Source organism: Porites lutea, chromosome 4, assembly GCF_958299795.1.
Source record: "Porites lutea chromosome 4, jaPorLute2.1, whole genome shotgun sequence".
NCBI classification, from domain to species: domain Eukaryota; kingdom Metazoa; phylum Cnidaria; class Anthozoa; order Scleractinia; family Poritidae; genus Porites; species Porites lutea.
The window spans coordinates 38,958,425-38,977,391 of NC_133204.1; the positions used below are offsets into that span (position 1 = coordinate 38,958,425).

An 18,967-nucleotide genomic window follows, 5' to 3' on the forward strand; every position below is an offset into this window, starting at 1 on the left:
TATTTAGCAACAACGGCTTACTACGTGGAGAGAAGCCAATGATTGAAAGTTAAAGAAGTCCTAGTGTACCAATTAAACTTTCAAGGCCAGGAGAATATTTACTGCACCGCTATACACTGAAATACAGGATTGACCAGTAGAGTTTTAGAAACGTCTCATTATGCGAGTTGTAGAGAATAACTGACGGTTGGGCAAGAACTTATAATAAGTGGTCTGCAAATATACGATAAGGTTTTCCATCGCGTTAACCAAACGGAAAAGAAGAACCTGCTTGAATTCGAACTCGTCGACATGGGTGAATCCGAAAAAGACTCGCTCCCTCTGTATTACATCATACTCGCATTGTTTATGGCCTTCTTTGGTGTAGTAGGAAATGGAATGGTTTTCTTTCTTATTTGTTCACGAAGACGACTTCAAGTCGTTGGTAATTATTTTGTGGCCTCTCTTGCAGCTGCTGACCTTTTGGTAGGGTTATTTCTCCCAAGTTTTTTCATCGTCTGCAACGTTTGGTCTGCGTGTGACATTGTCACCTATAATATGTTCTTTAATCTTTTTACGTTAGTCTCTATAGCAAGTGTGTTTGTTATGACGGTGGACCGTTATATATCAATTATTTTTCCCTTTCGGTATCCATCGCACGCGACCACTTCTCGAATATTTGCTGCTATAACAGCTTCTTGGGTTTTGCCAGCACTTTTCTCTTTCTCTCCTCTATTCTGGATGTTTTCGTCATCTGAATATGTCAAGACGACCGCAAAAAAGGTTCACGCCTTCATTGTTATAACTACATTCGAGGTCGTGCCCACAGTTGTCATGCCAACGATGTATGCTCACATCTTTCGCACCGCAAGAAGGCACGCACGTCAGGTCGAGGCCCACAAAACACAGCTTGAGTACAATTCCACGCACAGCGAGGTTCCTAAACGGACAGTAAACCTAGACATGCTAACAACTACAGGGAAGAAAATGTCTAGTGCCTCACAGACAAGCGCAGGAGAAAGAAAACCTGATGGATCTAGCATCGCAGTCTTGGGATCTGTGATCGGGCTTTTCGTTTTGTGCTGGTCCTTTGACACTGTTATATCATTTTGTAACAAGTTAGAGTTGTGCGTTACAAACGATCATCTTTTCAGGGTTGCTGATTTGATGATTTTCCTTAATTCTGCTATTATTCCGCTGGTTTATGCTTTACTGAAAAAGGACATAAAAAAGGAACTCAGAAGTTTACGTATTGGTATTCGTAATAAAGACACGAAAGAGAGTACATAAGTCTTTCTAATTCTGTAACCCTAATGTAGCTACAGCAATTAGCCGCACGTTCAATTAACTTATTTTTTATCCGAAATCTTTGTTTTCTGCACGCGCACGCTAACGCAATTTGTAGATTTAACGAGAAAGTTCCTTCTAACGCAAGCTAGGACGTACGGGAAAGCGTCACGCAATTTTGTTGTTAAAAGGTTAAGTTTTCTGTTTTTGCGGTTAGTTGACGCAAGTTCTTTGTCAATCCATTTCAAGAAGCCAAGACGTTTTCCTTGTTCTAGTGATTTTAAGGACATCACCAAGTTCTCGCGGTGTTTATGGAAGTAAGGTTAAGAAAAGAAATAAACATCAGTACGTGAACGAGTGTCATCTCATATCTCATCACTGGAGCAATACCTAACAGTCGACTAGATATCAGCGTTTTGAATAGCACCTAGATGTAAAGCCATCCCTTGAAACAGTAATATAATCATTTAATCAATAACTGTACATATTATCCCATAATGCGTTTGCTTTTAAAGTTTATCTGAGTATTTTCTTTTAGTTGGCCACTATATACGAACATGGCGTTTTTGTAAATAAACATAAAACATGTACATTATTAGCTGAAGCATATCTCGGCAAAACGTCATGTCGGGGTTAATTTGTGAAATGTCCGTGTAGGGTGGTTATTCAGGCTTTCGACTTCACAATCCAAGTTAACAATAAAAAAATCACTATGCTTTAATGTCCCTCTAGGTAATTAAGCCATTTGACATGTGAATGATGTCGATAACAAGCAAGAGAACTGCTGTCTTGTAAAACCAAGGCAGATGTAGTCCCCCGACGATTTTAAGAAAGCTTAACTGAGCAAAAAAAGAGACTGTCATAGGCTTATACTGTATATCCTGTTATGAAACTAGAAAGACTAATAAAACTGTTACGGCCATGTAACGACGATAAAAATTTTGACGTCTTCTGCAATCAGATGAGCCGAGAGAGTAAAGTACGCTACTCCCTAAACTTAGTTCCTTGACTTTATTGCTCTCTCAGCCATGTATGTTTTTGAAACAATGTTTTCTTTGTTTGGCTGTTGTTGTTGCTAAGGCAGCGCCCAAGTAACTTCATAAAAAGTACACTGTCAGCAGTATCATCACAAACACTTGTTTTCGATCACAACGTCTGTACATAATTTGCAGCTGCAAGGCGCACTGGGACCTTTTTTGCAGTTGCAAAATCTTTTCTTATGAGACACATTTCTGCTGTATCCGCGACCACAGCAAAGAAAGATACAATCGTCTTCCTTATTGGTGTTTCGTCGGCACAAGCGTCCCTGCGTTCCTGGTATTCGATATTCATCTTGGCGATAACAGTACTGAGATTTCACCAGGAAAACCAATGCTGATTTTTTTGGGCGGTTACCACTTTGTCGATTTCGGAATCGTGCCCTGTTCAACAGATACAGGGACTTCTTATTTTCTCGTAGGGAGGGGAATACCTCATTAGCTCCGTTATATTTTGCTTTAAGAATTCTGCTGATTTTTTCGAGTGGTGGCAAGGTAAGGTGACATGACTTCACGTTCCCTGTATTTCCTACAGTACACCTGATTACTCTATTTTCTTTTAAAACCTAAAAAGAAAAAAATAAACAGTTACCATTAAGCCTCGTTTGTCTGGAGAAAAGTTGTCCCGGGAAGGGGGTTCACCCTCTCAACACAGCCGTGTCAATTTTTGTGATGTGTTTACGTGAGAAAAAAATGATCTCTTTGCCACAGCCATGCCGCTGACCACAGCGTTCTCACGCATGCTCTGAATGGGGAGCATGTGCAAAGACGTTTTGAGCGACACACTTCAACCGGAAGTGAAGCCTTCTTTCTTTTTATATGCCTTGACGCTAACAAATTTGTATTACTAAGTTCCGTTTCTCTTATGAAGACGATTCATCCGAGAGTTTCAACCAAACCACTCCCAAATGATGCAAAAAAACCAAATCCGGTTGACGTCCGTCGCTTAAAAACGCTGAGTTGACCTGGCCAAAGTGTTTGTATGGAGAAAAGTTGGCCCGACCAGGAAGGTCACAGACCTTACCATGGAAGAAGGGTGAACCGTCTACTGCAGGTGGGTCACCCTTCTAGCAGAATCAACTTTTTGTTTCTTATGTAAATCACCAAGTTTTGAAAGGAAATGTAATATGAAAAGCTGGCTCGCCAGAGTAGTTCGGGTAGAAGAGTGACCCTTCTACCCAGACGTTTCCTCCATCTGAACGGGGCCTTAATGCCAGTGCGTTGACCAAAGAAACCAAACAAAACATGAGTCAGGAAAATCCGGATGACCGTACGCATGCGCCGTACGTCAGGACAACCACCTCATTATCAATAAACCTGACTGTACGGCCTAGGGGCACTACCCATCAATGTGACTTACTTTTTAAAGTCATTAGAGGACCAGCCGATAATTTTCCAAGTTTTGCTTTGTGTTAGAGGCTTTATTTCGAGAGATTTAACAGGCCACGTGCACTAAGAGGTCACGTGACCAATGTTTTCTTTAAACAATGAGCTGGAATCTAGCTGATGCCAAAAATGGACAGAGCACATAAAAATTATCTTACACTCGAAATTTGAGAGGAAAGGGAGACATTTTATGGCACTTTGATTTTTCAACAAAGTAGTATCATTTGTATTGGCCCCCATGTTGGAGGGCATACTCTTACCCTCCAAGATGGGCGACAAAACTACTTTTTGCTTAGATCTTCTTAAACGTTTGATATTTACGATCAGATGTGCTGTAAACGCTCCCACATCAACGTTTCAACATTTTCCTTGAGGTCTAAGTGCAAAGTTTGTGTTCAGAAAGAGGTAATTCATAATTTTAAAAATCACATTTTGGTCACGTGACCAACTACGAACTTACTCATTTTAAGAAAATGTTGCAGGTTTACAAAACAAAATCACTATTATTTTGTTAAAGATATGACCCACTAATCGTTTTTTGAAGAAAAAATCACTTTTATTTTCAGTTTTTATGAAAACGATGTCACATGACCTCTTATTGCAAATCGCCTATTCATCTCGTTTATTTGATCAAACCACGGTAGCGATGAACCATTTTTTTCATGTATGAACAGTTCCTGTGGCTCGTCAGAAACATCCACAAATCTGAACTTGTCCATTTTGAAAAAAATAAGCTTATGCTGCCGTTATCCATTCAATGCAAGACGTACTATCATTGAAATGCAGTATTTTGAATCAAGGAACCTTCGCCCAAATATTGTCATCTGTCGCCGGATACTGTTGCCGACTGTTGCGAAAACAAAAACGTACCTCAAGGCCAGCTCTAACATTGTGTCTCGACATCATGTTGAGTTTGGTGTCATTACTCCTTCCACTCATCATAAACCGTTCAGCAGCGTAAGAACCGAAGCGAATATTTACATTGCAACCTTTCCACTTCCATGGCTGTCCGCGGAAGGGTCTTTTCACTCCTTCGCAGCTGCATTCGGTGACATCTTTAGCTGTGCAAGCCTTTGCTATGTTAAAAGCTATGGCGGCTGATAGAATTGCCATGGTAAACGCAGCTTCCTTAGTACCATCTATATATATATATTACAAAAAAAAAACACGATGAAATAAAAACTTTCAGATCATTTGCATTGTGGACTGGTCCATAAAAAGGTTATTTATCGTGATCCGGCGGAATGAGGTCTTTCCCAGAGCATAGCGGGCTATACTCTCCTATAGATAAGCTTAAGTATGTCATATGTGCTGCCTAAAGGCTATGTCGTTTCAGCCGTTTGTTAAGTTGATTCTCAAATACGTTATTTAACCAAGAAGCCCTAAAAAAGAGAAATATAAAGAAGCCACATGAATCATCGAGATTGTAATCCTGGGCATAGTATTTACTGCCGTAATTTTTTTTTTCTTGGTGCGTGACTCTTCGTAAAGAAAAATATTTATCAATTTGACACTGCGACAATGTTGGAGTTAAAGTAAACAGGATAAAGCTATTGGACAATAGGGATTGAATGTCTCACCTGGCGCTCGCTGAAGAAGGTTTTTTTCTCCTAGCAAAGTACAGTTCCATCTGCTCCATTTAAATTCCCGTTCGCATTCTGAGAGCCCTTTCTCGATTCCTTTCTTGATTGCAGTTTGAAGTCCGGGTACCCTATGACAAACCTTCCTTTGGCCATCAGAAAGTCCTGGGGCTTTTTCGCACCACACATTGGGACGGGATTTCCTCTTCCCCGTCCCTGTGCTACAACTGCAAAAAAATGATCCCTTTGAAACAAGACCACCCGCTAGGTTGGTGTATGATAGATGACAACTCGTATGATATCCTCTAACCCCTAGGCCCTGGGGGAGAGGTATTCCCTACAAAATCCTATCATGTAACAGGGAGGCGCACCACGAAAGAGATTTTATTTTTTTTCGGGCTTCAAGGAAATAAAAGAGTAGGGATTTTCGGAGTTGAACTGTATGAAAGGGTAGCAAAATTTGTCTTTTAAGTGTTTACAGAGGTCTTTAATTAAAATATTTCGAACAGACGCACCTTGCTGCCGAATCAATTAAATTTAGTAAACGCTGCATGAAATGACAAGAAAACTTATTTGTTAGTAAGTATGTGAAAGGGAAATCATTTGTCAATAGAAAGTGTACGAAAGAGAACCTTTTCTGTCAAAAATGGTATATAAAAGGTTAAAGGGTTGGACCTCCGGGCGGAGCCTCCCCGTATAAAACATTGTTGAGTAGTCCCCCGGGCCCCAAGGCATGCAATGACTTAGCTCTGTCTAAAATACAAACACGAGCAACTCCAGAATGACAAATTTTCCCGTGAATGAGGTTGTCTTTATGCAATGAATGAGCTGCCTTTAGTCCACTTAATGATGTGTTGAAAGCAATTACCCCACTGAATAAAGTCACGTCAACTGTTCAAGCATGTTTACATTGTTTAAGCTAATTATCACAAGTAAAGTGCACTGTCCTTATTGTTAAAATTGCGATGGCACTCACAGATGCTATAATGTCAGTCAACAGCCAGCCCACACTTAAGTTGTTAAGAGAAAAAACATTTCTGGGTTTTCACTATACATAGTTCACGTAATCACTTCTTTTAATTGCACGCACAGGAATCAACCCAGTTGAACATACACACAGCTAGTTCAGACTATATGCCGGCACTATACATCAGTGAACAACAACAAAAAAAATGGGATGCGCCATAACGCTGCATCGAAAATCAATAAAACAGGTCACGAATCGTCGAAGATTAAAAGCTAAGCGCTTTGCTTATTTGTCTGGGATATATTTTCCATCGTTAAGTGCTCGGTCTATGGCTATTTAAAATACCTTTCACTAAAATTCTTCGTTCTTGAAAAGACAAGCGTTGACTTTTTACTAATCTGCTGTTTCAACTTAAGTTTTAATAAAATGTAACCATTATCGTTCAGCTCCCAGTTTTGTTGCACCGCTTGTAAGTCCACAAAACAGACGCTCTGTAGATTATCTTGTTTATCAGTAAAAACTCTGCATGAGATCCAGGAGGTCTAACTTGTCGATGGCAAATCAATTTAAACTTTAACCGTATTTTGTAATCGAGTACAGCAGCCTTAGTGAATAAGCCTTATGTAACTCACCTTATACACCAGAGTACAAGCAGAGTATGGATTTTCCACTTAAAAGCATTCATCCCTTAAATCTCGAGGGAAAATATACAAGGACGACACCTGAACCTTTAAAGAAGAAAAAACAAAGATCGTAGCGTCTTGATGTTGATCCGATGTTACAATGAGTAACACTAGAGCGTCTTTGAAAGCAAGAGCCTTTTTACGCAGCTTGACAAATGAAAATTTGAATTCCAAGACTTTTTAAGGAATGTCTGAGATTCTTCGTAGCGTTGCACCGTGTACAATAGATTTAGACTTTTCAGAATAATCACTGTCTGCCAACAGTCTGTTCTCTTTCTTCACATTCACTCTGCAAAACGACTCCGAGCTCTAGCTTTCGGCATCAATTCACATGCGAATCCGTCCCCTTTAATCCAGTCAACGCCTGTTTTCATAGACAACGTGATCGTGAATTACAGTATTGTTTCCTATCAAGTGGATTATGTGACTCAAGGAATAAATTAAAGGATTACTCTGCACAAGTGCTTACATATCTTTTAAAACAACTAAACTGAGATTTCCCTTAAGATTACCCAATACCGACCACAGGAAATGATCCAGCAGTTGAATGTGGACCATGCATGTGATCCTCGCAGCATAGTAGTTCATAGTTCATAGCAAAGGAGTTTGAAGGAAAACTGTTTCGTGAAAAGTGCATCGCGGCCAGTGTCCGCACTCCAAATAACACGAGATAAAAACGCTTACTTTTAACTCAGTAATACTCGTGAGCCTAAGTCAAAGCTTCTTCTCATCAGTCCCATATGAATAAAGTCAGTTGGAATTTTTCTTATACTGGTGTGGAAGAATGCATGACCAGTATGTTATTGGCAGAGTCTAGTCTATGATGTTAGCCGAGTACTTTTAGATTTCGCCAATGAAAATACGATTACTCAGAATAATTCCGCGACAAAAATACCTGATTATCTATTCCCTAGCTATGCTCTTAGGCAAGCTACTTGAATTACACATACCATATTCACTAAAATTTGACGCGTTGCATTTTCCGAGTTTAAATTGCTCGCCATCGTATTCTAGAGGGTTTTAAACTTCTATATCTTCACGTTGATTAAAAAATGACTTATGCCTTAGCATATAGGTAACGGGCGAAGGAGGGTCCGGAACGAAGAATACACAAACGCCGCGAAAGCAGTTTAGCTTTAGCTACAATTAAACATTCATTCATTCATTCAATCATTCATTTATTTTTTCATTAACGACAAATACAACAACAGTATACAGAAATTTATAATACATTAAAGGTAATATACACTATTCTAAGGAGATTATTTACAAAATCAAACGTATAGCTTAATACACTCTTTCTGTTATAAGAATTTATTTTATAAAAATATCGAGGCAGAAAGTAAAAATATTAAGAATAGTTAGGAATAAGCTGCATGCTCAGGATTTGAAAATAAGTTAATATCAATACTGAAGCTAAACGCGTAGCCCCATACCTAAGAAATTTTTTTAAATTCATCCATCCGAGAAATTTGGTAATCACGTGAACGTACGCCAGTACGTCCGCACAGACGCTGAGGGTGGGTGAAGGGAGTCAGGAGTCAGCTCTTCCGGGGGATGAGTATGTTATAGCGGAAGTACCCGCTCGTTTCGGCGGTAAATGGCATTGCCATTCGGACTTTTAGAGATAAAAACAACAACAACAACAGCAACGAATCCGATTTTTACTCTCGACTTAAGTTTAATAGGAAGCTTTAGCAAGGACAACGGCGGCGGCAACGAGGACGTCAAAAAAGTAATAGGTTTGTTACGCAAAACAACAACTTTGCTCATGCATCACGCTTTTTTGTACATTTCTTCACCGTCCTTGCATAATTGCAAGTTTTGTGGAGGACGTAAACAAGCGACGACGAATCTCTTTTTCTCTCTCTAAAACTAAGTGCGGTCCTCAAGAAATCAACTCCAGGGAAATTCGCCTACAATTGCCATTTTCAGCAAATTGGAATAAACGCGACAAAGATTGAAAAAACGGGAATTCATTTTAAAACTGACGTTTCGCTGCCGTTGCCGTCGTCGATGCTAATAAAACTCCTTAAGATGTCTATATTGATAACAGAAAGAGCTAGAGCGAGAGATAACAAACAAAGGAGACCAATTACTTTGGAAGAATAACATGAGAATTTTATAGCGGCGGTGTGAAAATGAGAAGTGCCACCAGTGGCCACCAAGGTGAACTGATGAGTGGCATAGAAAAAAAAATGAACAGGATCGAGGAATAAATACAACATTTCCTCCATGAAACGTGTAACTAAGACGTTTCTGGAAGTTTCACGTTCAAGTCTTGTAAAAAAATGGCAAGAAATGTACAAAAAAAGGGTGCTGCCCGTTCAAAGTTTTTTTTTTTTTTTTGCTAATTGGACCAACTGATTTTTTTTTGCACTGTTTTTGTTGCCGTCGCCACTTAGCATTAAATGATTTTATATTTTGTTCGAGTAAACTACAGACTGATATTAACGAGAGCTTCGCTTTTAGCCCTGGCTAAATCTATATATATTTATGTAATATTTTGTTGAAAATAACAATACACTAGGCGGTATGTTTCGAATCGTTTAAGAATCCTCCTCTTAACGGCAAAAATAGTGGTAGCTAATAACCGTGACTTGAGACATTTTGATGAACGGTGCATGTAATATATATGTAAGGTATTCAAGACATACAGTACAACTCCATTTGATCGGCTCCTGACAAAAGAGGTGAACTATACGTCAAAAAGTATCAATAACATAAGAATATATTTACTAGAATATTTTCAGCATCGGCAGAAAAATAAGAATATCTAGTTTGGGCTTATTATCAAGAAAGAGTGTCTTTGCAAGCTTTAAATTTTAAGAACATTCACACATTGTTAAAAACAATTGTACCTAATAAAATAAGTTAACATTATGTGTCAATACCTGAAAGTTGAAACTTTTTGAAACTAGGGAAATGGCTTTTCATCTACTTATGCGAGGGGAGATGATTCCATGTGCGCCGCGAACGAGGTTACCCGTCCAGCGCAGCTGAGCTGAGACTGCTGGGAGAACAATATACACTTAATATCAGGCTGAATTTAGTAAAGGCAATGAGACAAAGAATAAACAAATGGCATTAGTTGAGTGAAAGTGTAGGAATACAACAACGCTTTTCATTCCTTCAACTTGGTCTCCAGGCTGATGCTTCTTCTACGTCATACCTTCTTGCGTATTCTGCCGACAACTGTATTATCTAAGGCGATCCTGAAGTGTAGTGTGGATCTTAGAAGTGGAGCTCTCTCTAGCGCAAAGCGTCCGCAGCGCAGCACTATGGGTAAGAAAAAAATTAATGGTAACCTAAGGAACCAAAAACGAGAAGTCCAAAGACTACTGCAAAGCTGATTCAGAACAACGTGCAGGTATAATTGTCTTTTTATAACAATATTTCGGCTGGCCATACTATCCTTCTTCAGGTCTACAGATCAGCTTTTCTGTCTTCGTCCACGGTTTTTGGAGTTAATTTAATCCTTTAACGTAAGGAAGCCAGAAAAATTAATAATCACGTGACCGCCTGTACGTCCATCCACCCCATGTAAGCCGAAGTCAACTGTCACATTTACTTCTTGCCCTTTACTAAAACATAAAATAATGATAATACCCTGTAAGATATGCCATCCATCTGAAGATGAATTGATAAACAGACACAAGTGGTGAAAATGAGCGGCAATGAAAACAAAGCGAACGGGAACCCATGCGAAATTTCCTCCATAGAACGTTAACGTGTAACCAGAAAATTCACGTTGTTGTCGTGCAAAACAACGGCAAAGAAATGTACAACAAAAAAATGTGTGTGTGGGTTTTTTTTTGTTGTTGTTGCTACTAGACCTAATAATTTTTTTTTTGCTGTTCTCGTCGCAGGCACCGTTTGGTTAATTTGGAGCTGCCCACTTATGCATCCTCACGCAAGACCCGGAACATTTAAAACTAACATGGATGAAAAATGAATTTAAGGGCAGTTACTTGATCCCGACAGGAAAATAAGAATGGTTTAAAAATATCGCATCTTTACCTGCCCGGCACTCGCTTAATGATCGACAGAGTGCGTGGAATTATGAATATAATACATCTATCGCTGGACCCATTAGTTTTAATTTAGAACCAGAAATCAAAATACTAAAAATAATAATAAGCATAACAAAAAAGATCAGTAAAAGCCAGTCGACTCATCAAAATTGTTTTTTGGGTGTTAGTAAAAGGTGTAGCTAACAATCCACACGTTAACAAGACTTTTATACATGGAAAATAAGAAGATCCCAGCAGCCACTACAATCAGTACATTGCCAAGTGTAGCAGGCTGTTAGAGTTTTTTTCGGTATTTATTTCAACTTAGCCCTTTCTCTGCCTTTGAGGTGCTTGAGGCAGATTTCCATTCCAGCCCTTTAAAAGCAAACATTAGAAAGTCAATAACTTCTAAGGTGACAAATTTCCGGCAACGGATTTCATCCTTTCAAGATAAAGAGGCAGCTAATCAGAATCAGCTTGAATTAAAAAATTGCGGGTTTAACGGAAACCAAAAAAACCGCTAATTTTGTGATTCATTTCAAGTACAATTACATTCAACTTTTAAACGAAAATAAAATCATTGGCACGTCTCCATTCGCACTAGCAAACAATGCACGTTTAATCTGACTAGAAAAGTTTAAGAGGCTCAGCTGTCTGAAGTTAAATAAGCAACATTTGCGTCATCTTATCTCGTCTATTGTTCTGTGTATACAGAAAAACAATAGCTTTCGTAGTGACCAAGGCATTTTTTACAAGATTCAAACTTCTGAGAATTTAGTGGAAATCTCAGTAGTTAAAAAGAAAGCAGGAGTAAATGTACTTTAATTTTAGGTAAGTTAAAGTATCAGTAATATTAAACTCCGAATAAGAGAGGCTAAAGATTATAAGTACCCCCTTCGTTATCCCTTGCTCCATGATCCATGAACTGGAATTCACCGCGGAACGTTGTACTCTCTGCATTCATAATCAAAAGGTTCCCTAACGAGTTTACATGTTCATATACTGATTTTAAAAATATTTCGACACCTCCTAAAAATTGAACTTAAGCGTTTATTTCTTGTAGAGTGTTTCAGGGAAAAAAAGAAACATTTATGAAGAAAATGAAGGTGTTCTTGAGAGCCACAGATCTCTGGAATGAGAACGTCCTATCTTTGCCGAAAAGGCGGGAAAAATATATATTTTGTCCTAAAATATCATAAAAACCTGGTTACTGGTGTTTTTTATCCCTTTACATGAAGGTAATTAAGACAGGCTGGTTTGCCTCGCTGTCCTTATGATATATTTGCAGAAAGAAATAAAACATTGTTTTGCATTTGCATATCATGGTAGTCACGTTTACAGTTTGAAAGCACCTTGCAAACGCCCAACGTGTTAGTCGATCGGGAATACTTTGAGGTTATCTTTTAAGATAACCTTCTCCTTAGTTGTGAACAGAGGACACCTTGGTGATAAATGTAACGTAAAGCATGCTGTTTTTCAGTTCGACTAAGATGGCAACTAACTAGAGGCCATAAACGGGAACTGATGGCAAACAGTAAGGCAGATGTCTCGTAATATGATCCAAAAAGGAAATTACTATCCTTTTATAATGTAAATTAGTAGAAGGAGGTTGAAAATGTAAAACCTATCAAGAGGCCATCAGTATTCAAGAAATGTTTTCAGGATAATAGAGCGAGCAATCTCCTTTAGGAGTTCATACCCAATTTATAGTAAACTTATTGGGGTGAGTTTAATTCGTTCTCTCTTAAGCGGCAAGATCTGAAAACTACCCAGGTTGGCGCTAAGCTGAATCGACGTTTTACTCTGACTCATATTTATAATCTGATTCAACCATTACTGAGCTACCTGTGACGCACTTGAGAATTCAGTCTCTGTACATCTCATTCCTGTTCGTCAATTGGGAAAGACTCGCAGTCTGAAAAATATTTCTTCACTTACTTTTATTAATGGCGGCTTTTATCTGACAGGAATGCGTCGCTTGTCGATTTGGAAACTTTTATGACTGTCACATTCACCTTAAGTTTGAGCTTTGATGGTGGAAAAAGGTCTTTTGAGAGTGAACATTTCAGGTAAATAGTGAACATTATAAGCAACTCGTGAAAGTCTTTACACTCCGTAACCCTGATCACAGACAAAAAAAAAAAAAAGGTTAAGTTCAACTCTTGTGAAATAGCGAATTATATAACTTTGATTTATTGAACGGCTAGTTCATTTAATAACAGATGGACTATACTAATTAAAAGATGTCCACAGGGAACCCATTTTACTTTCCTGGGTAGTCTTGGTTTCATTTCTAAAAGACACGTGACATCACAATGACATCATCTCCTGGGACTAGCGTCCGTCCCAGTCGGCGTAGCTTCTTAGGATCATTGGGACACTCGATGTCCACCTGTACCATCATAAGCTGACAATACAGAGATTTAGAGACATGTCAAACGTGAATTTGTACCACGTGACCAAGTTTTCCCTTAACTTATGCTTTACTCATGTTTCAAGTGTTCAAAAAGAAGTTCACATTATTTTGTCCCTAAAAATTGTTTTGAATTGTTTTAGCAGCAAGTTTTCCTATTTTTTATTAAGAAATTCTCTTTGAATCTGTCGTTTGCCGTTTTCTTAAACGTTACTCTAAATCTCTCTTATAATTCTTTGTTATTTCTTATTTTTCTTCGCAGGGACAATCTGCCATAAATGGCATCAATTAGCATTCCTGGCGAAAGGGATGCTGTCTGGTATTGGACCTTGGTAGTCTTAATAGGTATAACTACAGTGTTCGGTAATACACTTGTTATATATCTGATCATTAAACGACCATCTCTTCATGTGACAGCCAATTGGTTCATCCTTTCCCTTTCATTCGCGGATTTGTTGGTTGGTCTTGTGGTAATACCTACATATATTATCCACACATTCTGGATACCTCTAAACATTCATGCACTAATAACATTCTACAATCTGGTTCTTTACGTCTCAGTTGGAAACCTGTGTGTTATGACTGGCGATAGATACCTCGCTATCACCAGACCTCTAAGATACTGCATCGTGATGACTCGTTCTAAAGTCGTGACAATGATATCTATTTCGTGGATAATACCAACATTTATTTCCCTTTTGCCCAGTTTGTTGTGGGAAAAGTCGCTTGTTAACAGCAGAGACAAAGCAAAAAGAGTATACACGGGAGTTGTGATACTCCTCCTTGAAATAACACCTTGTTTCATGATGGTTCTCGTATACTGCCATCTGTATGTGATAACGCGAGCGCATTCCCGCCGAATAGCAGCGCAAGAAAGAGTTGAACAAAGATATTGTGATCGTATAGTTCCAAAGAAAAGGCGGCAAAGAAGTAGAGAAAGATCCAATCTCAAAGTTTTTGCTTCAGTGGTCTTGTTGTTCATCTTCTGTTGGCTTCTATCAGCGTACCGTGGATTTTGCGACGTGTTCGGATTGTGTACAGTTACAATCAAGATTGTTCGCATTTCCAGGATTTTGATTTTCTTAAATTCTGCTGTAAATGTCATAGTATATTCATTCGTTAAGCGGGACATAAGAGTCGAGTTAAAGCGATTGTTTGGACGTCGTTCAAGCCATGAATCACTTGACTTTGGCTTGTGTCAAGTGAAGCAATCAGCATTTGCTACAACAGTGCTTGAGATTGGAATAGTCACACCTCCTTCGTACGTTCGAACATGACTTTGTTAAAGATGACGCTTTGGCCGTTTATCGATATTCCTCGATCTTTACAATTTATGTCACGAATCTTATTAAAAGTATTATCTGAAGTTTCTGCGGGGGACTTTTTGGTTGTTTGAAAGTAAAGTTGCTTTGGGTCTCGGGTTTCTTGATATTTTTGTCAAGGTTGGTGAGTAGCTGTTGCGTACCGATCCGGCGTATCCTCAAATTACTAAGTAACGTACCTGGTGCAGAACTGGAAATAGGGCACTGCAGCAAAATTGTTATAATTAACATCTATCATATGACTAAGGCATTTTTAGTTCTGTAATTGGTCTCTATACGGACAGAAAAAAAAGAAAACGCTTCCTTCTGAACATTAATTTTCTGTCGCCCCAATTGCGTCAATCTCGTGCGCCAAAAACACTATCCATTAAAAAGGTAGCTGTAGTTTTTCAACTTGTAACCCCCCTATAAAATTGTTGGTCAGGCAGCTATTTCGCTTTAGGGGTGACACTTGGAAAATTTTAACTGATGCAACTGATTGTAATAGGTCACATTTATATTGCGATAGTATTTCGATAGTTTTCAGAAATATCTGTTTCGGTCATACAATACAGGTAGTCTATGGAGCACAGAGCCAAGTGGTATTTAATTAACTTAATGAGTTTTTTCATGAATACGGGAACATTGCAGTAGAGTTTAAACAATCTTTGGTAAAACCAAATAAAAAGTTGAACAAGCACTCTGACTTAAACAGTCAAACTGTTGTCGCCAAAGCTGTCCAAGAATCAACAAGCTAAAACATTCTAGGTACAATAGGACAGTAGATTGTTTTTAGTTTCTTTTTTACCGTTATTGTGACCTTCAGAATCAAAGATGGGTGAAAAAAGGCTTCTATATTTTCCAAAGAAGTTAAAATGTTAGAAGTAGAAACTATTCAAACTATCCATAGTTCGCTCACTATCGTGATTGTTATCGATGTTTCATTTTTAATATCGATCCACCGCTATTGCAGCGTTAATATCGCGATTAATCGATAGTTCGTTGTATTGTTACAGCCTTACATTTCTTCTCCCACAAAGGGATCCCGTAAATTTAATAGCCCAAAAATGGACGGGCCATTATGTCCGCAAAAAAAAAAGAAGACAAGTACCCGTACTTGCAGTATGTACCGACCTGAAACTCGCCCAGTAAAGGGGCTTATATATATTAGGCAACCGCGTGTTCATCATCACGAACATCCTCATTTGTTTTCTATATTTGCTGAACATATTGCGAACCACTGGTTACCTTCCTTTCGAAGGACATTCATCCTAAAGAAACATCAGACTCTGGGGGACGTGAACGCATAAAAAGAAAAAGAGAGAAAAAGGAGCTACAGTGCGCTTGCGCAGGTACAAAAAAAGTTAAGGGGGGCCGATGAAATGTTTTTAACATAACATTTCCAAACAAAGAAGCAGGAACCCATCGAATGTGAGAGTGGTAAGACAATTTTGGACAGGGCTTATAGATATGCTGGAACCAATGAGAGGTTTAGGGTTCCAAGGATTCGGTACCTCTGCATCATCGAATCCCAACAGACTTTCAAAAACAACTAACTCTTACTGCAGCGCTTTCGTTGCGTACGTTGGGTCACGGGCGGACTGGAAAAGTGCAACAATACACATTTCCTTTTATTTCATAAAAAATAAATTAAAGAAAAGAATGCAAAGAACAAAAAGAAAAAATTACGAAAGAAAAATTTAAGTAACACACGTGTCTGTCTCCAAATTGAATCAGGGCTTTGTCGTAATTTTGAGATAATTTTTCAATTAGGCTATTTTCGAGTTGCCATAAGCCTCTGTTTAAAAGCGAGGCTAAATGCGAAGTTTATTCTCGTGCAAATAGAACTCATTCTCATTTTTACCAGAAAGGTTTTGCACTTAGCCTCGTTTTGAACGGTTGAGTTTTTAAAACTCGGAAATGGTCCTATTGTGTTTCAGAGAATTTGTATGGTTAATAGTATGACAATGACCTCGAGTCCCGTGTGTTCGCCCTTATACCTTGTCTCTTAACTTCCTGAACTATTACATTCCTTTACAAGTAGATAAAACGGGTTACATTCAAGACTCTTTTTGTAACTTCTCCATGTAATTTTTCAGTCATAGATGAACTATGTATTTTATCCCGTCAGTTGCTCAGACGGTTCAGTTCTAACATTATTTTCAGTTTGTAGGTGAAACTCCTAAGTGATTGTTCACACGCAAGATATACTAGTATCCCGGCGACTGACTGATACCGAAAAAAAAACTCCTCTAAAATTCGGTTAACCCTAATCAAAGACCCTCCACTTACTGGAAAACGAGGGACAGCTCAGCTAATCGGGACGGGTTAGGGTTTGGGTTAACATCTGCCTGCCACACTTGCGCCTCCCTGAAGTCGTTTCCAAGCTCCTTGGTCAAGCAGTCGTCTGACGATCCCCCCAGAGGGCGTAGGCGTCTCCTTTGCTGCTGACGTGATCAAACGCTACCGTCAGCTGATCCTAGTGCTGCGAGAATGCACCACGTCCTTCACTGCTTCCTGCTTGGTACATGACGAGAAACACGATACCCTCTGTGACGCCCTCACACAACTAGTTGTCAGTCTCCACCCACTTGACCGCCCAAGAGCAATTATACGTGTAGATCTCTCCCATGGCTTTCAGTCCATGGCCAACAACGACTCTCTCAACCACCTGAACGTCAAAATCGATGTCGGTCGCGTTAAGAACAAAAACAAGTACCCAGTCGCTGAGACGGCTGTCCATGAACTTGAGGAAAAACTCATCGGACAAGAGCCCGTTGGCAGACCAGTAAGTCAGCAGTTGGCCTTGCTTTCGCCACCGCCTGTCCTAACTCCCGTCTTCGGCTTCCTGGCTTATCATCTCGCGAGTTGTAGACTCAACGCAATCAGTTCACCCACGAACAGTTGCCGTTGTCTGATTACGACCTCATACTTGGTAAACACAAGCAACCTTCCACTAACCATGCCTCCAGTGAGAAGTCTAGTGAAGCACGCCTTCACTACACGTTGGCGACATTGTGTACCTCATTTCCGATAAGGACAAGTCTCGTGCGCGTGATCGTTTTATCGTGGTTTCCATTGGCTTCCCTTGGTGCTTCGTTAAGAAGTTTAGTGGTTCACAACTGAGGGTCACCTCCTCCAAAGTCAAGTTGTCTGAGTGTTACGCAACTTCTCCCTCCGTTATAGTGTCCGATCATTCTGGTCCCCAGGCCTCTCAAGACTAGGATGACGAGCCTTCTCCGGTAGCCCCCGCTGTGCCTGCAGCCTCAGTATCACCAACGTCACCTCCTCCTGCGCCGCCTGAGCTTACCTCCGTGCCGTCTGACGAGGATCAATTCCCCTCATCCACATGCGATGACACTACCCTTGATGCCCCTATTAGCGTTCCCTCACTACCTGTTCTACAGGAGGAGCCCAGCACCAGTGTGACAGACCCAGATCAGACCCTGCCGTCCTGACCCAGTTTTCCTCCTGAGACTCCTGGTCCAAGACCTCAAAGACAGTGCAAACCACCTTCGTACTTAAATGACTATGTTAGATTTTTTGCCTTTTCGTCGTTAAGTTTTATCCTACAGCGACAAGTTTTATCATGCAGTGACTGTTAGGCCTTAGTCTGTTTGTTATCAAGTTTTGTTCTACACTATGGCATTATATCTTTCGTTTCGGTTCTAACCTTTTAGGTAGTTCGCATTCATTTACGCGGAAGAAGAGGTTGCGCCAACAGGATTGTGTTATATTATATGCGCGCGCTGGTTTCCCTTGTGTGTGTGATTATCGCATCGATCTTCTTGTACGAGCGATTTTGTTGACATTAAAGCTGTTAGAGTTTCTTCGTTGTGACGCTCCTGTCTCTTCAACATTGGCGCAGAAGCTCCTACAGAAGCTTCAGAATCGTGCTGCTCGTCACGGTTCTAACCTTTTCTAGATATGATGCTGATGCCAACCGCTTATTTAGGCAACTAAATTGGAAAGGCTTGAGCACTCAGTTTCAAATGCAAAAAGCCCTAATGGTTTGCAAGCTAGTCTTTAAATAAATTTCTGGTTCCAGGATATTTATCCTCTAAATTTGTTAAACGATATGAAACGCGCTACTCCCTAAGGGACTCTGTTAACAAAGTAATCGTCCCATTCCCGCGAACTAACTTCATCGAACAGCTTCAGTTATAGCAGAGCAGTTCTTTGGAACAGCCTGAAAGAGGCTAAATCTTTAAGTCAATTTAAACGCTTGGCTCATCTAAGTTTCTGATTTTTAAAGTACTGTGTACACGGTATTCATGAAAAACAGGTCTTAGTTAGGTTACTTGTAGACAGTTTTGCATAT

At 39.6% G+C, this 18,967-nt stretch overlaps 3 protein-coding genes across 3 annotated transcripts; 2 read left to right on the plus strand and 1 right to left on the minus strand.

Moving 5' to 3' along the window:
- Window positions 1-208: 208 nt before the first annotated feature.
- On the plus strand, window positions 209-1,269 carry LOC140934649 (octopamine receptor beta-1R-like). Its single transcript, XM_073384238.1, has one exon. The coding sequence runs from the start codon at window positions 292-294 to the stop codon at window positions 1,267-1,269; it is 978 nt and encodes a 325-aa protein (XP_073240339.1). The 5' UTR covers window positions 209-291.
- A 689-nt stretch (window positions 1,270-1,958) lies between these two features.
- LOC140935654 (protein Wnt-7b-like) lies at window positions 1,959-7,644 on the minus strand. Its single transcript, XM_073385224.1, has 5 exons — window positions 7,604-7,644; window positions 6,869-6,964; window positions 5,270-5,496; window positions 4,560-4,828; window positions 1,959-2,869 (listed from the first exon to the last, which is right to left on the minus strand). Exons 2-5 carry the CDS (start codon window positions 6,919-6,921, stop codon window positions 2,393-2,395), a joined length of 1,026 nt encoding a protein of 341 aa, XP_073241325.1. The 5' UTR covers window positions 6,922-6,964; window positions 7,604-7,644; the 3' UTR covers window positions 1,959-2,392.
- Window positions 7,645-13,618: 5,974 nt separating this feature from the next.
- On the plus strand, window positions 13,619-15,214 carry LOC140935655 (5-hydroxytryptamine receptor 7-like). The gene has a single exon (XM_073385225.1). It carries the CDS (start codon window positions 13,624-13,626, stop codon window positions 14,620-14,622), a length of 999 nt encoding a protein of 332 aa, XP_073241326.1. The 5' UTR covers window positions 13,619-13,623; the 3' UTR covers window positions 14,623-15,214.
- The last annotated feature ends 3,753 nt before the right edge of the window (window positions 15,215-18,967 follow it).

Coding starts and splice junctions, on each gene's coding strand:
- LOC140934649 (XM_073384238.1), top strand. CDS start 292: ATGGGTGAATCCGAAAAAGACTCGCTCCCTCTGTATTACATCATACTC.
- LOC140935654 (XM_073385224.1), bottom strand. CDS start 6,921: ATGAATGCTTTTAAGTGGAAAATCCATACTCTGCTTGTACTCTGGTGT. Junction 4,829..5,269: donor CCTTCTTCAGCGAGCGCCAG/GTGAGACATTCA, acceptor ATATATATATAG/ATGGTACTAAGGAAGCTGCG. Junction 2,870..4,559: donor ATGTTAGAGCTGGCCTTGAG/GTACGTTTTTGT, acceptor TTTTCTTTTTAG/GTTTTAAAAGAAAATAGAGT.
- LOC140935655 (XM_073385225.1), top strand. CDS start 13,624: ATGGCATCAATTAGCATTCCTGGCGAAAGGGATGCTGTCTGGTATTGG.